This window comes from Curcuma longa, chromosome 18 (assembly GCF_044706935.1).
Source record: "Curcuma longa cultivar G26 ecotype Majalengka, Jawa Barat chromosome 18, ITB_CL_G26_1.1, whole genome shotgun sequence".
In the NCBI taxonomy this organism is placed as follows: domain Eukaryota; kingdom Viridiplantae; phylum Streptophyta; class Magnoliopsida; order Zingiberales; family Zingiberaceae; genus Curcuma; species Curcuma longa.
The window spans coordinates 4,696,868-4,717,169 of NC_133878.1; the positions used below are offsets into that span (position 1 = coordinate 4,696,868).

The window sequence follows — 20,302 nt, forward strand, 5'->3', positions numbered from 1 at the left end:
GGTGCAATAATAATTATTTTTTGATGTATGAAAAGGGGGAGAAGGGTACTTAGGTTAAAAATCTAGAATTTTTCTAAATTATTAAACCCTAATTGAGGTTTAATTTAAGAAATTGTTAAATATTAAAAAGAGAAAGATTGTTGGTGCAAGGAGCACTAATTTATCCTCAAAGTTTCGATGTTTGATAATGCACCTAGGTATGGTCAATTTGACTAAGGGTTGATCCAAACAAGACCTAATATTTGGATATGAGTGAAGTTTAGTCAGGTCAGTTTAACCAGAAGACTAGCGAGAAGTCCTAATCAGTTGGACCAGGCAAGGAAGTCCTAGTCTATTGGACGGGGCAAGGTGAAGTCTTAGTAGAAGGCTAAGCAGAGAAGTTCTAGCTAGAAACTAGGTAGAGGAAGTCCTGGTTGGAGGTTGGGCAAGAAAGATCTGGTGAGTGAAGCTAAGTAGGAAGTCTTAATGAGTAAAGCTGGGAAGGAAGTCCTGACTTGAGGTTAAGCAAGGGAAAGTCGAAATAGGTCAAGAGTGATTGGATATTTGGTAGATGAGAAGTTTACTTATAAAAGTAACTAGTCCTAACTAGAGGTTAGAAAAGGAAAAGTCCAAATAGGTCAAGGGTGATAGGATGTTAGGCAGGTGGGAAGTATACTTATGGAAGTGACTAGTCTTAACTAGAAGTTAGACGCAGGTGAGTCTAGTAGGTTAGACCTATAGGGTAAAGCTTAAGTAAGCCTAGTAGGTCAGACAGACTATAGGTAGGCTTGGATTGCTTGGGTGTTTATATGCTTATCTTGCAGGAATCAAGAGTTGGAAGCAAGAAGAAGAAAACATAAGAGAAGCACACAGAAACAGTCAAACCAAGCTTGGGGTCAACTCGGGTCAAACCCAAGTTGATTGGATTCGGGCGCCCAGATGGTCTAGGTGCCCCTGGATGGTTCAGGTTCCCGGATCAAGAAGAATCAGCCCTGATAAAGACTGAAGAGGTCAGATCGGATCGGATCGAAGCGTCTGGATAAGAATTCAGGTGTTCGGAAGCATCTTTATAAGAGGCCTCAACGTGCACCACAGATACACCCTCTAATATTCCATACTCTTCATCATACGGTGTTGTTAAACGCGAACAAATCCTAGTTGTGCGATTGAGGAAGCTCCAAGAAGGGTATGCTGCGCTCAGGACTTCCAGATCGATCCTCTCGAGAGTTTGTTATTTCATTTTAGTCTTACACTTTGTACTTTTATTTATATATTTTGGACTGTAAGATGAGTTTCTCTGCCTCTGAAAAAGTTTCACCATTAGTGAGTAGGTGTCTTCCTGTGCATAAGCCTTGGACGTATTTGTTAGTATTAGCCCTTAGTGTCAATTCGAATTGAGTGAGACTAGTGGACTCAAGACCAAATCGAATCCATTAAGAGGGTTACATGATTATCTTCCCTCATCATTAAGAGGGTTGTGCATAGGCCATGCATGGCACATGAGATTATTAAAGGTATTATTAACCCTAGGATTGGTTAGGAAGTCTCAAGGACTAAAAAGTATTATGGCTAGCACCACGATCTGGTCCTCTCCTCTTTATCTAATTTCCGACAACCGCTGTTGGGATTGCGAAGGGCTCGCATCGAAGGTAACCTCGATTCCAGTTAGTAAAAAAATGAACAAAAGAATGATATCCCTACAGTATTAACCATAGGAGGTTAGGAACCAAGTAAAAATTCATGTGTCCCTGTCCTCCCTACAAGTCTCTGTGTTAGTAAAAATAGATATATGCGCCCACGCTCACTGGTCCTACAACCCTAACCTATAATTTGATTTAAGAAATTATCAAACATCAAAAAGGGAGAGATTGTTGATGTAGAGAATACTAGTCTGCCTCTAGGGTTTCAACATTTGACAATATACCTAGGTTTGATCAGTTTGACTAAGGGTTGATCTAAACATGACCTAATATTTGGATGTGAGAGAAGTCTAATTAGGTCAGTTTGACAAGATGACTAATAAGAAGTCCTAGTCAGTTTGATCAGGTAAGGAGAAGTCCTAGTTGGAGGCCAAGTAGGAGAAGTCCTAATTGGAGGCTAGGCAAGAAGTCCTAGTGAGTGAAGTGAAGTCTTGGTAAGTGAAGTTAGATAGGAAGTCCTGGTGAGTGAAGTTGGATAGGAAGTCCTAGAGAGTGAAGTTGGGCAGGAAGTCCTGATCTGTGAGATTGGGCAAGTGGGAAGTTTACTAAGTAACTAGTTCTAACTAGAGGTTAGGCAAGGGAAAGTCTAAGTAAGTCAAGAATGCCAAGATATTTGGCAGGTGAGAAGTCTACTAAGTGACTAGTCCTAACTGGAAGTTAGGCAAAGGTAAACTTAGTAGATTAGACCTACAGAGTAAGACTAAGGTAAGCCTAGTAGGTTAGACAGAGGCTTAGGTTGCTTGTTTGTGTGTATGCTAATCTTGCAAGAACTAGGAACTGAAAGCAAGATTGAGGAAACATAAGAGAAGCAAACGAAAGCAGCCGAAAACTGAAGTCAACTCAAGTCAAACCTGAGTTGACTAGTTTCGGGCACCCAAATCATAATCCGAGCACCTGAGACAGTCTAATTGCTCGAATGGTCCAGGTGCTCGAATGGTCCAAACGCCTCTGGATGGTCTAGCTCGTACAACAGTGCTGTTGAACATAAACGGAGCTTATCTCGTGTGATCGAGAAGCTCCAGGAAGGGTGCGCTACGCTTAGTACTTCCAGATTGACCAACTCGAGTATTTGATGATTTTAGTTTTGCCTTACTTATTTGTACTTCACTTACACTACTATTATTTGGACTGTAAGATGAGTTTCTTTGCTTCCTAAAAGAGTTTCGGAAAGGAGACCATTAGTGGACAGGCGTCTCCCATACATATGCCTTAAACGTATTAATCCTGAGGGATTAGGATCTAAGTAAAATTTACGGGTCCCTTGTATTGTGTTTAATTCCACTGCAAGTGTATTTGACAAAATGAACGAATGACGAGCGTTATTCACCCTCCTCTAGTACACACCGATCCTACACAGAGCAATTGATTGTTACATTATCAGTTGATTGGTGATGGTGATCAATTGATTGATGCAACATAGAAATCTAGAAAGGAAAAAAGTTATATAACAATGATCAACTACATGACATTAGTCAACTAATTGATAGATTTTAGAAACAACTAAAACCAATAAAAGGAGGAAAGTTTGAAAGTTTGTGGTAGTGATTCTTGAGTGAATGCAAGTTTTTGGTAGTGATTCTTGAGTGAATGCAGCAATTGAGCATTCTTGAGCCATTTTTTGAACATTTTAAAAGAAAAGGTAAGAAAAAATAGAAAATGCCGTTATTGTAATATTTCATTTGTATTACTTATCTTTTATATTGTTCTTGTAAGTAATAAGTATCGTAAAAGGTTTCTCCAACTATAGCATATCATAGTGTTGATCCCATAGTAGAGGTAGGTTTGGATTGCTAGAATGAGAGGGGCGAATAACATCTTATACATTAAAAATATTTTCTTCTTACTGAGATCTCAACAAGGACACAAACACATTAGTAGAAAAATAATACAAAAATAAAAATAAACACATACCACAGACACATTATTTTAATGTGGTTCATGATTTCCCAGAATTATTATGTTTATAGCCTATGACTCTTTTGATGAGTCATCCTTGGAATTCACTACTTTTCTTTTTTCTTTTTGGTAATATGTCGAAGGTGAAGAAACCTCTTATAGAATTAGCTTTGCTAAAGTATGGGAGGTAAGCAAAAAAGAATTAGGATAAATTACAATAAGCCTAAAGAAAAGTAGAATAGTGACTTTGTATTATGTAGATGGATGTCTTGTTTAAGCCTTTAAAATCCTATTTTAACATCTTCTCCATGAAATGTTCAAAACTTTGTTGATGTGGCATCCATTAATCGACTAGTGAAATATCATCAGTCGACTGATATGACCATTTCTCTCAATCGCTACTAGTTCTTGTGATGACACCATCTAGAACCCATTAGTCGGCTGGTACAATCATTTCTCTTAGCTTAACATCAAAGTCTACAAATACTCCTTCATCTAAGGTCAGTAATCGACTGCTTATTAATCTACAATCGACTATCTTGATCGAGTCCCACTGCTTGAAACCTTTTCCTGTGATTCCATAGTCCTGTATTAGTTGACTAATAATAAATCTTTAATTGACTAGATCTATAATCGTGGGCTTATAAGCCATTAGTCAACTGTATTACTTACAAAACATTTATCGTGAGTTTTCTAATCAATTGGTTCAGTTGATTGCTCTAGTCGATTAGTAATTTTGACGTAGACCTATTTAATAGCCAAATTTGCATAGGTTAAGTTGTACTCTCACCTAAGTACATGATCACTCAACTCTCATCTCATAGTATCTACCTTCAACCATCTCTTATAGTGTTCTGTAAGACTTCTCATCCTCTTGAATGTGCTGAGCCTTTCGGCTCTCGTATTATTCTTCTCACCGTCTACATACTCTTTTGCTAAGCTCTTTATCTTCGAATGCACTAAGCCTTTCACCTCCGTACTGATGTCATCCTTCATGCTCATTTGCATTTTTTCTTCCTAGATTAGCTACCTCTGATGCTTCTCGACTTGTGGCCTTTGGGTGTCTCATACAATCTTTTGAATTGTAAATAATTTTTCTTCCATTTCTCTTGCTTATATTATTAAGGCCAAAACAATCAAGTACTTATATATGAACAGAAAATATAAGAAAAAAAGTAAACACAAAAAAATTACTTCACTAATTCAAAGATTTTAACATTGTTCAGATACTTCATAACTTAACCATCTTTGGAAAATTAAAGTCAAAATTTTCACTATAAAAAAACTCTTTTTAAAGAGATGGAGAAATTTACTATATAATAATTTTTACAAATATAAAATTTAGAATACAAGAAAATATTTTTAATTGTGAGAACCAGAAGAAACTTTTAAAATTGTCCCTATTTATCTATTCATGGTAGCAAGAAGGTACATTGGAATAGAGGATAGTTGATTTTTGTTTTATTTTTTTTCCTTTTTCCTTTTTCAGTTTTATTTTTTTTTTTTTGTGTAATCTAGTCCGACGGATAACATGACCCACTCTTGGGTCCTGAGGGGCCCAGTTGATTCCATGGTTCACTCTTAGGTCTTAATCGGGCCCCATTGGGTTGTAGTGGGACCCCATTTCTTCCGCCAGTGGTTAAGCACACCACCTGAAGAATTCTGTCTGGAGTTAAAAAAATAATAATAATAAATTCTGATGATGTCTTTTTCTTTTTAGTAAAAGTATATAAATGATGATATGAAATTTAACATGAAAGACATGGTAAATCATGTATGTTATACCTTATGACTTTTTTCAGCCACGTGACATGACTTTTTCAGTCGAATAAAATTAGGAAACTTTTTTCTCTTTAAAAAAAATGATAATCTCAATTAGTCGTATTGACTTAATCCCTAGGATCACCAGCCTGGTCCCATGGAAATTTCCCACCGGTTATCAGGGTAAATCGAGAAGCGCACACAGCGGGCAACTTAGATGCCCAATATTCTTTGATTGCGATCCCCATTTGGAGGAAAATTTTTTACAAATACGCCGTAGCTGGGTATCAAACCGCGAGTGCTAAGTGACAATATGGATATCCTACCACGGCACTATGCCCCCGGGGACTTTCTCCTTTATAGTAAAGATATCGTTGTCAATCGAAATCATTGCCGCTACAATTTCACCATCGAGATCACTATAAGAACATTTTGTTCAATTGAAAAGCTACGTGACATGATATACAGGACTTGCCATATCTTTCATGTTAAATTTTATGTGATTATTTTCAGTATATGATCGGATACATATGATCGGATATCATATCGTCATAGAATTAATAAAAATAATTTATAAAAGAATTCACCCGAATCATCTCGGCACGTGTTTAACGCGTGACCGGCGAAAGAAGCGTGAAGATTCGTGCTCTGGCTGGCCCGGCTACCATCTCAGCCATGGAATTTGTAAAAAAAAAAAAGGCTGTTTTTCTTTTTATTCCGTCGTCAGATTTGCGGGCTTCCCTTTGCTCCTCCCGTAGCAGTCCCCCATCTCCCTTGGCTGTAGATTTCAGCCAAGATGCTCCGGCGGAGGAAGGGCGCTCAGCCTCCGCCTCCGACACCGCCGCCGCCGCCGCTGCCACCGCAGCCCCCCGATGACCCAAGTCCTCCTAAGGAGGTCAAGGCTGGGGAGAAGGACGGGAAGGAACGGAAGGGGCGATGGTCCTGTCTTGACAGCTGCTGTTGGCTTATCGGGGTGATCTGCTCCATGTGGTGGCTGTTGCTCTTCTCTTACAACGCCCTGCCCGCCTCGCTTCCGCAGTACGTCACGGAGGCTATCACAGGCCCGTTGTCCGATCCGCCAGGCGTTAAGCTTCAAAAGGAAGGGCTGAAAGCCAAACATCCCGTGGTCTTCGTTCCTGGGATCGTCACTGGGGGACTCGAGCTGTGGGAGGGCCATCAGTGCGCTGATGGCCTCTTTCGCAAGCGCCTTTGGGGAGGAACATTTGGAGAGGTCTACAAAAGGTAGAAAGGACCTTCAACCCTTTCCTATATATACTTGTATTTTTGGAGTTACTTTTGTTTTCCTACTTTTTTTGGAGAACTAGGAGCACTTTACGAAGATAAAAAGAGTATCTTTTCAGAGCCCACAAAAAAGCCGTTCCTGAATACATTCTTCTCTAGCTTTTTGCTGTATTGACGTTGTTTTTTTGTTTTTGGTTTTTTTTATAGAAAGTTGTTTTTAGAAATTGTAACTTGTCTGAGCTGTAACACTTTTTAGCTACAAATAATTCGTTGGTCCTTAGTTTCATGAAAATTAACCGTGCAATTTATTCATGTCAAGATTAATCTTGTTATACTACCTTATGTAGACTAAAAAAAAAAAAAAAAAAAATCTGAGCCAACCAAGTTGCAAATCTCCGCACATTCTTTAATTTTCTTTTAATTTGTTTCAAGAGTTTTTATTGCCAGAAAAGACTTCCTAAAATGTTTGAGGTTGGATTTGTTATTATTCTTTGTCAAATTTAGCTGGTCTAAACCTCAAATTAATATATAATTATGTGGTTCATTTTATGTAGCATTCTGATATCAGACATCCTTCCTTTTCTAATGAAAGCATGTGATATATTGCAAATTTCATTTGGGATCTAATAACCAAATCTTTCCTGAAATTTGAAGGCCCTTTTCTCTTAGTTTGAGCTAGGTATTGACTTCTTTGTAGTGTATCTAGTCAACATGGTCCTAGCATTGGCTTTATTTTTCTTATTGAGAAATACATATGTCTAACAATTGTATACTTGATAATTTTCCTTTTAAGTAACATGAATTTATCAGGCATGCATCTGTTCTCATAATTTCACTGACTTTCTTATCATATTTTTAAGACTATTAGTAGGGTTCATGAGCCATAACCTAACATGTAATGTTTTAACTATTGTTTCTACTTAAATTCACATGGAGTATAGTTATGCACCATACACTATTATTTTAATGAAGTTTTGCTTTCTCACTGTGTGGTTCAGAGTCCATTCTAGCTTCATGATAACTATGGAATACAAAAATCTTTTTGTGGTGGTTGCTTATAAATTCTAGTATTCCAGCAATTGCTATTTCGAGAAATTTGAGAACTAGTTTACAATTATATACTTTGCGGTTTCTGTTTCCATTCTTTTTTTCTTGTTGAGAATATTAAAGAATTATCTTGAAAGTATTTCCCACTCAAGTTAAAAATTCCTACTTATGTGATTTTACTCTTAGTTTTTTTTTTTTTCTGTAGTTCATTTTGTTAGTTCTTCCTTTCTGTTTAAGTTTTGTTTCTTCTCAGTTCCTATCAAATTCATCATAAAACTTTCTAGATTTGGTAAACTGTCTTCCGTGACATTTTGCTGCTTCCTCCTTTCCACACATTTTCTGGTGTATATGATGCTTTGCGTGAGAGAAAACCAATAAATCCTTAGTTCTCATAATTCTTTTGGGAAACAGTATGGTGTTTTATTTCTATTTGTTATTTGTCTCAGACCCTTATGCTGGGTTGAACATATGTCCCTGGATAATGAAACTGGGCTGGACCCTCCTGGTATAAGGGTTAGACCAGTCACCGGGCTGGTTGCGGCTGATTATTTTGCTCCTGGTTACTTTGTGTGGGCAGTTTTGATTGCTAACTTAGCTCAGATTGGGTATGAAGAGAAAACTATGTACATGGCAGCCTATGACTGGCGAATCTCATTCCAGAACACGGAGGTTTGAATTCCCTTGTCAACCACTGTATTCATCATTTTATTTGATTTCTCATTTTTGATCTCTAAATTTTTTTATCATATATCTTATGGAGTTGAAACATTCCTTATCAACTGTAAACCTTCAATATTCTCCCTTTTACAGGTGCGTGATCAAACATTGAGCAGAATAAAAAGTAACATAGAACTTATGGTCTCTACAAATGGTGGAAGGAAGGTGGTGGTTATTCCACATTCCATGGGTGTTTTATATTTTTTGCATTTCATGAAATGGGTTGAGGCACCTGCTCCTATGGGTGGTGGTGGTGGTCCAAATTGGTGTGCAGACCATATAAAATCAGTTATGAATATTGGTGGACCATTTTTAGGTGTTCCAAAAGCAGTTGCTGGTTTATTTTCAGCTGAAGCAAAAGATGTTGCTGTTGCGAGGTAGTGTCTCTGAGCTTCTTGGATATTACTATTTTAGATAACTAATGCTGAGCAAGTTTCCTTTTTTTATGTCACCTTCACTTTAGGATGGTCATTGATGTTTTGTCACATGGAAATATAAATGTGTAAGAAAATCCAGACTCTGACAAAAATGCAGAATTGATCTACTACATTGCTAAAATTGTTAGGAGATCCTATCCGTGATACTAGTTTAAAAAGAGTTTGTATCATAGCCTGATTGTTTTACTCATGGGTAGAAGTACAGGTTATTGTTTTGGTTGAACAGTTTGCCCTTTTCCCACTAGCTTTGTTCATGTCTTCTTTTGTAGCTTAAGAATATTTTATCAGTTGAATCTTTTTGTTTTTCATTGGTGTACAAATGAAACCTCTTTAATGGGTCAATTCAATCTCCCACTTGATTTTTACTTTGCTATTCTATTCCATTGTTACTGTTTGATGGTATTTTTAGGAAAGCATTGATGACTTCTGGATCTTTGTGTTCATTGCATAGCAGTGATCTCTTTAACTCTATTCCAGTTACAATTAAGTGGAAACCTGATTCAATCCAGTCTGATATGGTATCTTGGTTTTTCCCCAGTCATTTACACTGAAGAATGAATGCTCCTGGACATCATCTTGGGCCACATTGATCTTCAGTATCTAATTACTTTCCACATTATTATGCTGCATCTATGTTCTTATAAGTTACAAGCAGTAAGCACTTCTTTGTGAGATTTTGTCCAAGTCTAGGAGTAGAGATTTTGTTTAAGTCTAGGAGTAAGATAGAAGAATACTTCTTATGACCCTTCCACTTCAGCTATAATTATTAAATAGCTATGGCTTATGACGCCTATTGAAACTCATTCTATGGAGTATAGAACGGGCAATTGGTAATTGGTGTTTGACTAAGGTTTCAGGCCATGGTTTCACATTGACATTGCTTTGATAATAACAAACTAAAGTGACATATTGATGGTTTTGTTTGAGGAAAATAGTTCATTGAAGCCAAAAATAAATAAGACATCAAAGCTTGTAGATATTGTTTCCACATGTGTGATAAGTATATATTTTATGCATGATTTAAAATCTCATACCATGTCAGACGGCTCAGTCGAAATGTACTGTTACAATAAATTATCAAAACTCGATACTACTTAGTATAAGGAATCTATCTTGGGTTGTTGTGTCAATCATATGCATGAGTATTGTGTCATGTCGACATTTGACACCTCTTGGCATGCTACAATACACATTAAACGTTAAGATGAATCAAAATAATATTTGTTATTTTTTTAGCTTGCGTCCATATGACACAATGTCAAAATTGTACCATTGTAAATTTTACACAAAATTTTAACTTAGGCATATAGTTGTTTTCTTTTCTTTTTTTTGCTTCATCTCCTTCCCCTCCAATTCGTGGCCGGCACCATACATTGGAACATTGGTAGAGTATCAAACAAATATTGTTTTAGTCAAATACTAAAACTTCCAGCTCGAGATTTTGAGCCTTCATTTTATGCAATGTTCTTGATCTTCGATTATTTATTTCATGATTTCATCTAACTCTTAACCCATCCTAAAGGTTCTTAGTAATCTAGATTTTTTGGTCGAGTTTGAACTCCATTGACCATGATTAGTTAACCTTATCCTGTAAAGGACTGAAAGTTCTATAAAACTATTATTGAGACCCAACCAACTGAACCATTGGCCATTGTTCAATATCACAGCAGGAGTATTAGTCAACAACCTTTTCGAGTGTGCATGGAGTCATACTATAGCAACAACTAGTTTCTAGATTACTTTGTCCCCGATGTCTACTCTTCCTTCTTATTACAAACTCGAAACTCTTAAAACTTGCTTTACAACATACAAATAATTTTTATTTTAATGTTCTTACATTTGATACAAGCCAATTTCTCAATTCTTCTAAGTTTAAAACCTTAACAAGAGTCCTAAGAACCATCATTCATACCTAGTTAGCTTTGAAGCACTTTGCAACTAAGAAGACATCATTTAAGGCCCTACCCTTTGCCACTAAGAAGAAGACATCATGCAAGGCTCAACCACACTAGGAAGCAACAAGAAAAATGATCAATCTATTATTTAATTTTCTTTTGTAGATTCTATTGGGAAATTTACTTGGGTGCTAGCCATGGTTGCCAAAACATGGAGTAGGATCGGTATCAAAGGCCAGTATGATCTTTCACAAGAAATCTATCCTCTCATATAGATTGATGGAGAAGTTTAAAGTTTAAAGAAATGAATTAACACCACTAGAAAATAGATTAAATTAATTGAAAACTTATTAGTTGATGGAATAGTTTGAAGTTTTGTCAAATTAAATTGATTTTGACAATCTTGACCAATTTAGACAACTCTTTCCAGAGCTTAACCTAAATACTAGTGAAGGTGTACATGAGATAACCCTTGTTGCTCTTTTGAATTCTTGCTTAAATCACTCATCTTTTCATTGCCTAAGATTTGCTAGAAGATCAATAGAACTACCTTCTTGTTGCATGTGATCTAATTACTACTAAGTAAACAAACACCTTATCCATTTCTTCTTCATTAAGATGAAATATATATAATATTCTAGTTTAGTAAATAGATAATGGTAATATTGTTTAATGGCTTTATATTAATAAACATATTGTTTTTATTATATATTTTGATTATATATTAATAAAATATGATATAACATCTAGTAATAATCTAAATTATATATATTTTTTGATATAATAAAATTTGATATTTGTAGAATGTTATTTTATTATACAATGACAATAATAATCTAATATTTTTGACCTAACAATAATAATAATATGAAATATTATCACTAATTTAATTAATAAATTCTATTATTTATTATTTATATTTTGTTATTATGCGAAGGGGAGCCTTGACGCAATGGTAAAGTTATTGCCATGTGACTTGATGGTCACAGGTTCGAGTTGTAGAAATAATCTCTTGCAATGCAGAGTAAGACTACGTATAATAGATTCTTTCTTAGGACCCTGCATTGACGGGAGCTTCGTGCATCGGACTGTGCTCCTTTATTATGTTATTATGCTATTTCATCACACATAATATGTATCCTATGGTTGAACATCATTTGTACTCTTTTATTTTAAAATATTTAATTTTTCACTTTTAAAAAAAAATGTTTCCATCAATTTTGTTTTCGTTGGTCCTTTCTATAGTGCTAATGCTATAGAGTTAATCCCGTTATGGTCAGTCCTAAGCCCGGATAAAGGAGGGTCGCATTAGGTTGTCAGCTAGTGTTAAACTAAGACAAATGTTCAGTGAATGAATGCATTAAACTATTGTGCTAATGCTAGGTTGTTCCCCGAAAGGAACGCGTTGTAAGGTCCGATTATAATGTCTCGGCAAGGATTGCTACATCTCCAAAACTCGAGTGTGTGATAAATATGCAAGAGTTTTCGTTGTAGAGTCTGACTTAACGTATCAACAATGACCGCTATATCTCCATGAGAACTTGGGTGTACTATTAAATAGGCAAGAGTTTTCACACCATAAGTTGGATAAGAATAAATATTGTAAGAAAATTAATAGTTTAAAATTTGAAACATGGAGCATAGGGACCCCCACTGGTAAAGCAAAGAGGTAATAGATACGATGATTAGGAGAAGAATTAATATTTTGTGTGTACAAGAGACAAAATGGGTAGGCGAGAAGACAAAGATGATAGAGAACTCGGGTTTTAAATTATGATACATAGGAAAGAGTAAAACAAGAAATGAAATGAGTATTATTGTAGATATTTCGTTAAAGGATGAAGTTGTAAGAGTAGTTAGAAAGGGGGATAGAATTATAGCTCTCAAGATAGTAGTTGAGAAATAAACTACGAACGTAATTAGCATATATGTACTTCAAGTAGGATTAGATGAAAATATTAATTCAAAATTTTGGGACGACTTAGATGAAGTATTATAAAATATTCCTCCAAATGAAATAATCTTCGGAGACGATCAAAATGACAATTAGGAGTAGGCAAGGTTGGGTAAGGGTGCTTAGATTTGAGGTTTTGGCCAATTTTGGTGTGAATTACCTAGGGCAGTTGTCGGGCACATGACAGATGTACATCATTCATTGACAATGGTTCCGGGAATTGGTACTCTTGTATTATAAAGATATATTACTTAACAAAGTCTGAGTTGTGAGAAAATTATAGTTACAGTGTCTAGGTATAGGATTGTCTCTTTTCAAGAGCCTCTCTAAGTAGAAGTGTGCATTATCATTCTCATTGTCCATGGATTAAAATATTGTGCTGAGTCGATTGAAACGGGTAAAACATGTCGTTCCATCCGTCGACCGACATGACCCGACACTAGGCTTCGTGGTAGCCGAGAGGCGTCGAGTGACGTGTGACCTTGAGGCCGCATCGGAGATGTTGCGCAACCCCGCGGTCGCCCCGGAGGGGTTGTGCGCCCCTCGCGTCCACTGAGGAGGGGTTGCGTGACCCTCGAGGCCCCGCCAAAGGAGTCGTGCGACCCCACGGCCATGTAGGAGTTGCGCAAGCTCGCAGCTGCTCCATAGTCATGTGAGTTTGTTGGTATCGCGAGTGGGTGTCGCGGGTGTTTTTTAATTAAAACATAGGTTGATTATTTTAATCAACTTAGCTATGATAGAGATAATTTAAATAAGCTTTATTAAATCTTAATAAAATTATCTAATTAATTATATATTTTATTTATTTTAATTCTAAAAAGATAAAATAAAATTTTATTTATTTATTTTCATATTTTTTCCTTTTTTAAAAGATTATTTTTATTTTTTAAATATTTTTGTTAAATATTTTATTTTTAATTAATATATTTTATATTTAAAAAAATATAGAAACTATATCGGCACGACATGATACGGTACTGAAACCGTATCGTTCCGGTCTTGGAACGAAACCTCGGCATAAGTTGAGATTTTAAATCTTGCATTGTTTTTATTTATACTACATGCTTGCTTAATTTTGTAAACTATTCGCATGCTTTATATATAAGATGGTATGGCCCCTACTATAGGTTTTGGTCAAGGGCCTCGTGGACTCTGAAGCCGGAGATGAGCTGCACTTTCAGTTGTGGATTTGGTTTGAGTGTTGGCTCGTGTGGCCTCACTGTTACTACATATGTTAGGAAGGGTAAAGGCCTTGTCTAGAGAAGAGGGAACATGTTTACCAAATCTAGAGAGGGAGAGGACATAAATTTGGAGGATAAAGAGATTATTTATTTTATTGCTGCGAGTCAGAATTTGCACACTGATTTTTTTTTTTTTTTTTTTTGTTGTTCTCAATAGACATGCATGCTCATAATTACCATTACTACTACTGAGCCAATGAGAAAACAAAATTATCCATTACTTCCTTAAATTGCTAAAGTCAGAAACTAATATGATACTAATTTTAAACCCACTATGTCTAATTGATTTTTCCATTTTAGTACTCTATCTGAGAGCTCATATTTATCAAGTATCTTCCTATCTTATTGAGCGCTATTGGATCAAATGGCAAGGGCAATGTTGAAAAGGGGATGCCTTTCCGGATGAAATGAAACATTTGATTCCTGAAAGAAAAAAAAAACTAATCTAAAACACAATCAATGCAAATCTGGACCCCTTCAATAATTGTGGAAAAAAACTAAACTAAAACCCAATCAAAGCTAGTTTGTGCCCCCCTTAAACATTGCTGATAATTGATGGTTATCCTTCACCATCTTGATCAACCATGTGCCTTCCCATTTTCTCTTTCTTATCCTGCTGCCGACACCACCTGGCACCTGCTTTGTGTGCTTTTGTAAACTTTAAATGCCACATTGGGGATGGGTGGCATGTTGGCTGCTGCCATATCATGAGAACATTTATCACAATTGTAGGAGAACATTATTTGCATTCAATTAGTGAGAAGGGGTTGACACATTGCTTATGTGAATTTGCATTGCCTGGTATAAATACATTTTGTAAATTGAGTAATAACCAAATTATACCACTTCATATGGTTTTCATATCACGTAGCTATACTAAGCGCATTGAACTTGTAATGATAATTTTACATATTGCACCAAATAAGACTCTAGATATATAATGATTCTTGTTGCACTTATTTGCTTGCAATTTGTTTTTCAAATTATAGCACTCAATTGCCTGTATATTTGCATCAAATTTGAATTAGAAAAAGATCTAAGTTTGCCTAGTCTGGCACACAAGATTGGCACACAATCCAACCCCTCTAGTGGACAAATCCAATGTTCAATTCTATCATATCTATCTCGTCCAAAAGGTGTGCTAGCACCCTTAGGATGATTCGGCCAGCAAGAGGAGAAGTAGAGGAAGAAGGAAAAGCCACTTTACCTCTAATAACTCCCATTAAAATGCCATAACCTCCATGAGTTACAAAACACAAACCTCCCTATGTCATTCTAGGTGAGATTGGCCACCTCAACACAAGTATCCAACCCCTCAACACCTATGATAGCATGGACAGCAGTTTGAAAGACATAATGTAATATAAAAAAATTGTGTAGGCGAATATGCAAAAGCGATTGCCCATCATGCTTAGTAAAATAATGTTACAGTTGAGTTTATTTTTTAAATTTTTATGGAAATGTTATTATTTTGGGGTTTTGTATCTTAGCCATGGCAAAATGTGCTTCCCACTTACATGTCACTTTTTTTTCATTAACACACTCTGATACTTGTATATTGGCAGTTTTTATGTTGGTAAACCAATGTCTTTGCTTCATTATTTGCTTTTTGTGTGCATCATCAATGTTTGACTCTTGCTTATAATTTGTGAGCTTGAATTGGCTCCAGCTGATAGAACTTTTTTACCTTTTAATGTTAAGACCTGTCATATCATTCATGCCTTCTATTTATATCATTTCTTCAATTGACTTGTAGTGTAACTTGTCCATTTCCTTTGTAGGGCCATAGCACCTGGTGTTTTGGATTCTGATTTTCTTGGTTTTCAAACATTACGTCATGTCATGCGCATGACTCGAACATGGGATTCAACTATGTCCATGATTCCGAAAGGCGGTGATACAATTTGGGGTGGTTTAGAATGGTCTCCTGAAGAAGGCTATGAGTGTGATCCTAAGAAGAATAAGAATAATGATTCTCATCAATCCAAAGATGGCGACAAGGAGATGATTGAAGTTCCATCAAGAGTTAACTATGGCAGGATTATTTCTTTTGGGAAAAATGTTGCAGAGACACCTTTAGCCAAGTTAAAGCAGACTGATTTTCGGGTAATTAAAACCCTCTTTCTGATTCTTATGTATTTAACCAAGTCATCTAACATATTCATGCTAGGCCTATCATTCTAGATTCTTTTAGTGAATGCTGTGTTTCGTATCTTTGATACTTAAGTTCAGGTTATTCCAAGTGAAGAATACATTATCCTGTTGATGATAAAATAGTCAAATTGCACAAGGTCTCTGACTTGATAATACTTTATATATGCACACTGACTGCTCCATTTGCCAATCCGATAGTGATTATACTTAAGATTTTCATATGACGGTTCACATCCCTTTCGTAGTTAGTGCCTTGCAGCAATAAATACCTACAGAAACACTTTATGCAAAAATATAAATACTAAATGCTAATTCTAAAATATGTTTGCCAATCTGATAGTGATTATAGTTATGATTTTTTCCTGATTCACAGCCCTTTCTTAGGCTTGAAATTGGGTGGGTTGTTATATTCCCCCCACTTAAGCTCACAATGTTATCAACGTGTCTTTTCCCTTGTAGCGCTTGACATGCTCATTAAATTGTGACAAGGTTTCCTCATTCCCAACTTGCCTAAATTTCTAATAGATTATTCCACTTTACCAAGTGTTCAGTATAGTTTGGAACTCCTCTCTTTCGGTTGATCCTATATGCAACAATGTATTCTACATCTTTATTGACTACATCTTTATTGATAATGACTATTGATGCATGAATGGACTTGTTTCTTCTTGAGTTATCCTGGTCTTCATGATAAGGCTTGAGAATTCTTACATGAAAGATACAAGATAGGATGAATCTTGAGTTTTGGCAAAAGTTGGACTTGGTATATTAAGCACACACATTTGATTACTAGGGAACCATCATAATTTCTTACTAACCCCTTATGCACTTTTCGTAACAACTTGAATTGTTGGGGCAAGAGTTTCATAAGTACCATGTCGCCTCCCTCGAACTCTACGTGCCGCCTCTGCTCAATCAGCTACACCATCATTAATAATCTGTTGCAAGCGGCGGTCTGAACGCGAGGAAGGACATCATCATTATTCTTGTCACTTATCCAAACGCCTCTAGAATTTGAGTAATTTTACTTGTATTAGTTTACTTCTTAAATCTTAGTAATCTGTTGCACGCCTTCCTTCGTAGAAGCTACACCATCTCTAGTGGCCAATGTAATTACATTTATAAAGTAATTTTAATGTCGAAATAATGTTTTCTCAGGCCGAACATCTCTTCTAATTGCTAATTAACCTGTATATACAGGATGCTATTAAGGGAAACAATGTTGCTCATTCAAATTCTTCTTGTCGAGAAATTTGGACCGAATACCATGAAATGGGTTGGGCAGGAATTAAAGCAGTTGCTGATTTTAAAGTATATACAGCTGGTTCTCTCCTGGATCTTCTTCATTTTGTTGCTCCAAAGATGATGCAGCGTGGAAGTGCACATCATTCATATGGAATTGCTGATGATCTTGATGACCCAAAATATATGCACTACAAGTATTGGTCAAATCCCTTGGAGACCAAGTAAGCGACTTTAAAACTCGGAATTGTCGATTCCAACCTACTTTAAAAAATAAGTTCTTTCCTCGTCTGTTTCATGGATTTATACGGAGTTCTTTGCTATGTTTAAAAATGTATTTCAGTCTGGGATAGGCTATATTACTTGTCTGAATCACTGTTTCCATGCAAATAATTATCTCCACAAGAGTCTCCTCCTGATTGTAAGTATTTAGCAAAAATGTAACAACTAGAAGCACAACTTGTATATCGGTTTGTCAGGGAACAAGTTTTGTTTAGGGATGCAAATTAACCGAAAAATAAACATTTTGCTCGACTGCCATGTAGTTTTAGAGAAGAAATAGAAGGGATTATATCTTTTATCTTGCACTGAATACCAAGATAAATATTAGGTGCATTCTATTGTGAATATTATCTACATAGAAAAATTGAATTTACAGTTTGGGAAAGATTGAAAACATTTGTCATCGAAAAAGATACACCGATATAGTTTCCATATCTTTGAACTTATACTCTATTAATGCACAAACTACTGCCCCGCAGGTTACCGAATGCTCCTGATATGGAGATATACTCCCTATATGGAGTGGGAATACCAACAGAAAGAGCGTACGTTTACAAGTTAACCCCTCATGCGGAATGCTATATTCCATTCCAGATTGATACTTCAGCAAACGGTGGAAATGAAGAAAGCTGCTTGCGAGGTGGCGTATACCTGGTTAACGGAGACGAGACCGTGCCAGTGTTAAGTGCAGGATACATGTGCGCTAAAGGATGGCGTGGGAAAACCCGATTCAATCCTTCCGGTCTGAAGACTTACATCAGGGAGTATGATCACGCTCCTCCGGCTAATCTCTTGGAAGGTCGTGGCACGCAGAGTGGTGCTCATGTCGATATAATGGGCAACTTTGCATTGATAGAGGATATTATTAGAGTGGCTGCTGGAGCTACCGGAGAGGACTTGGGTGGCGATCATGTCTATACTGATATATTTAAATGGTCAGAAAGAATCAACCTACGTCTATGAATCCAGTTCCCACAATGTGAATACTTGAAGCACAGACAAGAAAGCGCTGCGCTTTTATCAACGGAAGTATATTTTGTGTGATCGTCTTTTATGTATGGCGAGAGTTTGGCCATTTGGTGTATTTAATTTTCTTATCTTTTGTGGACATGAAAAATTTCTCTTGAAGCTCCAGGGGTAATCCAAATTAATATTGTATTGGATCAATCATTTATACTAAAAATTGTGCTCTCAGATTTATTGATCACTACAAAAAAAAAATTATTTAGTGATGAATTTTATCAAAAAAAATTATTGTAAATTAATTTGTGATGAATTTTATAACGAAAATGTTATCATCACAAATAAATTGTTGCACATTTGTTGTAAAATTCATTGCAGATTAGCGATGAAAATATTTTTCGTTGTTGATCAGCGACGAATCATTTTTGTCATAGATCGGTAATGAAAATGTTTTTCGTCCCATAGCAGTGACGAAAATGTTTTTCGTCGTTGATCTGCGATGAAAAGTAATTTCGTCATAAAATGAGCGATTTTATTATAAAATTATTCGTTGTAAATTTTGTCGTGAATCTTTAATTTCTCACACAACATCAATCTATTTTTTATATCATCGTTAATACATATCAAATTTATAAATCTAATATATCATATGTAGGATCTGTGATGTGCTAGAGGGGGGGGGGGGGGGGGGGTGAATAATGCGGTCATTGTATTTTTCTTTCGTTCGTTCTATCAGAGATACTAAGCAGCAGAATTAATAAAGTATGTAGGGACACATGAATTTTTACTTTGTTCCTAACCTCTCAAGGTTAGTACATCCAAGGCATATGTACGGGAAGCGTCCGTCCACTAGTGGTCTCCTTTCCAAACGTTCGTTCAGCGGTGGAGAAACCCGTCTTACAGTCCAATAAAAAATAACAATAATAACAGAAAGTAAGACAATAAGAATTTAAATCAAACACTTGGATGTCGATCTGTAAGTCCTGAGCGTCGCGCGCTGCTCCTAGATCTTCTCCAGTTGCAAGAGTCTGGCCTCGTTCGCGTTCAGAATTGCCACTAGTTAGAGAGGAGAACTTGTATTTGACATTTTTGGTTATACACGTTCACCCTCCTTTTATAGCACCTTTCGGTCGATTGAATCCTTATCTGGGTCAACTGGATAAGGATCTGATCCGATCCGATCTTCTCGATCCTATCCGAGCTTAGTCTTATATTTCGATCGCCTGGAACATTCATTCCAGTCGCTTGGAACATTTCGGTCGCCTGGAATCATTCCGGTCGCCTGGAATCAGTTGACTCAGGTTTAACCTGAGTTGACTCCGGGCTTGGTTCAGCTGTCTTTGTTTGCTTTACTTCTACTTTCTCCATCTTGCTTCCAGCTCCTGATTCCTGCAAGACAAGCATACAATGACCTTGCTAAGACTTCTGTCTGATCCTCCAAACCAGGACTTGCTTTTGCCTAGCCTACAACTAGGATTTTCTCTTGCCTAGCCTACAACTAGGACTTTCTCTTGCCCAATCTTCCAAATCAGGACTTCCACTGCCTAGTCTAATCGACTAGGACTCCTTGCTAGTCATCTGGTCAAACTGACTTGACTAGACTTCACTCACATCCAAACATCAGGTCCTGTTTGGATCAACCCTTGGTCAAGCTGACCAGACCTAGGTGTATTGTCAAACATCGAAACTCTAGGGTCAGATCTAATGCTTCTTACACCAATAATCTTCCCCTTTTTGATGTTTGACAATTTCTTAAGTTAATATGAGTCAGGATTTAATAATCTGGGAGAAT

At 36.5% G+C, this 20,302-nt stretch overlaps 1 protein-coding gene across 1 annotated transcript; it reads left to right on the forward strand.

Annotated features, from left to right (window-relative positions):
* Positions 1–6,086: 6,086 nt before the first annotated feature.
* Positions 6,087–18,714, forward strand: LOC141812255 (phospholipid:diacylglycerol acyltransferase 1-like). Its single transcript, XM_074700311.1, has 6 exons — positions 6,087–6,578; positions 8,072–8,294; positions 8,436–8,719; positions 15,651–15,975; positions 17,224–17,489; positions 18,027–18,714. Exons 1-6 carry the CDS (start codon positions 6,133–6,135, stop codon positions 18,508–18,510), a joined length of 2,028 nt encoding a protein of 675 aa, XP_074556412.1. The 5' UTR covers positions 6,087–6,132; the 3' UTR covers positions 18,511–18,714.
* Positions 18,715–20,302: the final 1,588 nt, after the last annotated feature.

Coding starts and splice junctions, on each gene's coding strand:
- LOC141812255 (XM_074700311.1), top strand. CDS start 6,133: ATGCTCCGGCGGAGGAAGGGCGCTCAGCCTCCGCCTCCGACACCGCCG. Junction 8,720..15,650: donor AAAGATGTTGCTGTTGCGAG/GTAGTGTCTCTG, acceptor TTTCCTTTGTAG/GGCCATAGCACCTGGTGTTT. Junction 15,976..17,223: donor TAAAGCAGACTGATTTTCGG/GTAATTAAAACC, acceptor CTGTATATACAG/GATGCTATTAAGGGAAACAA.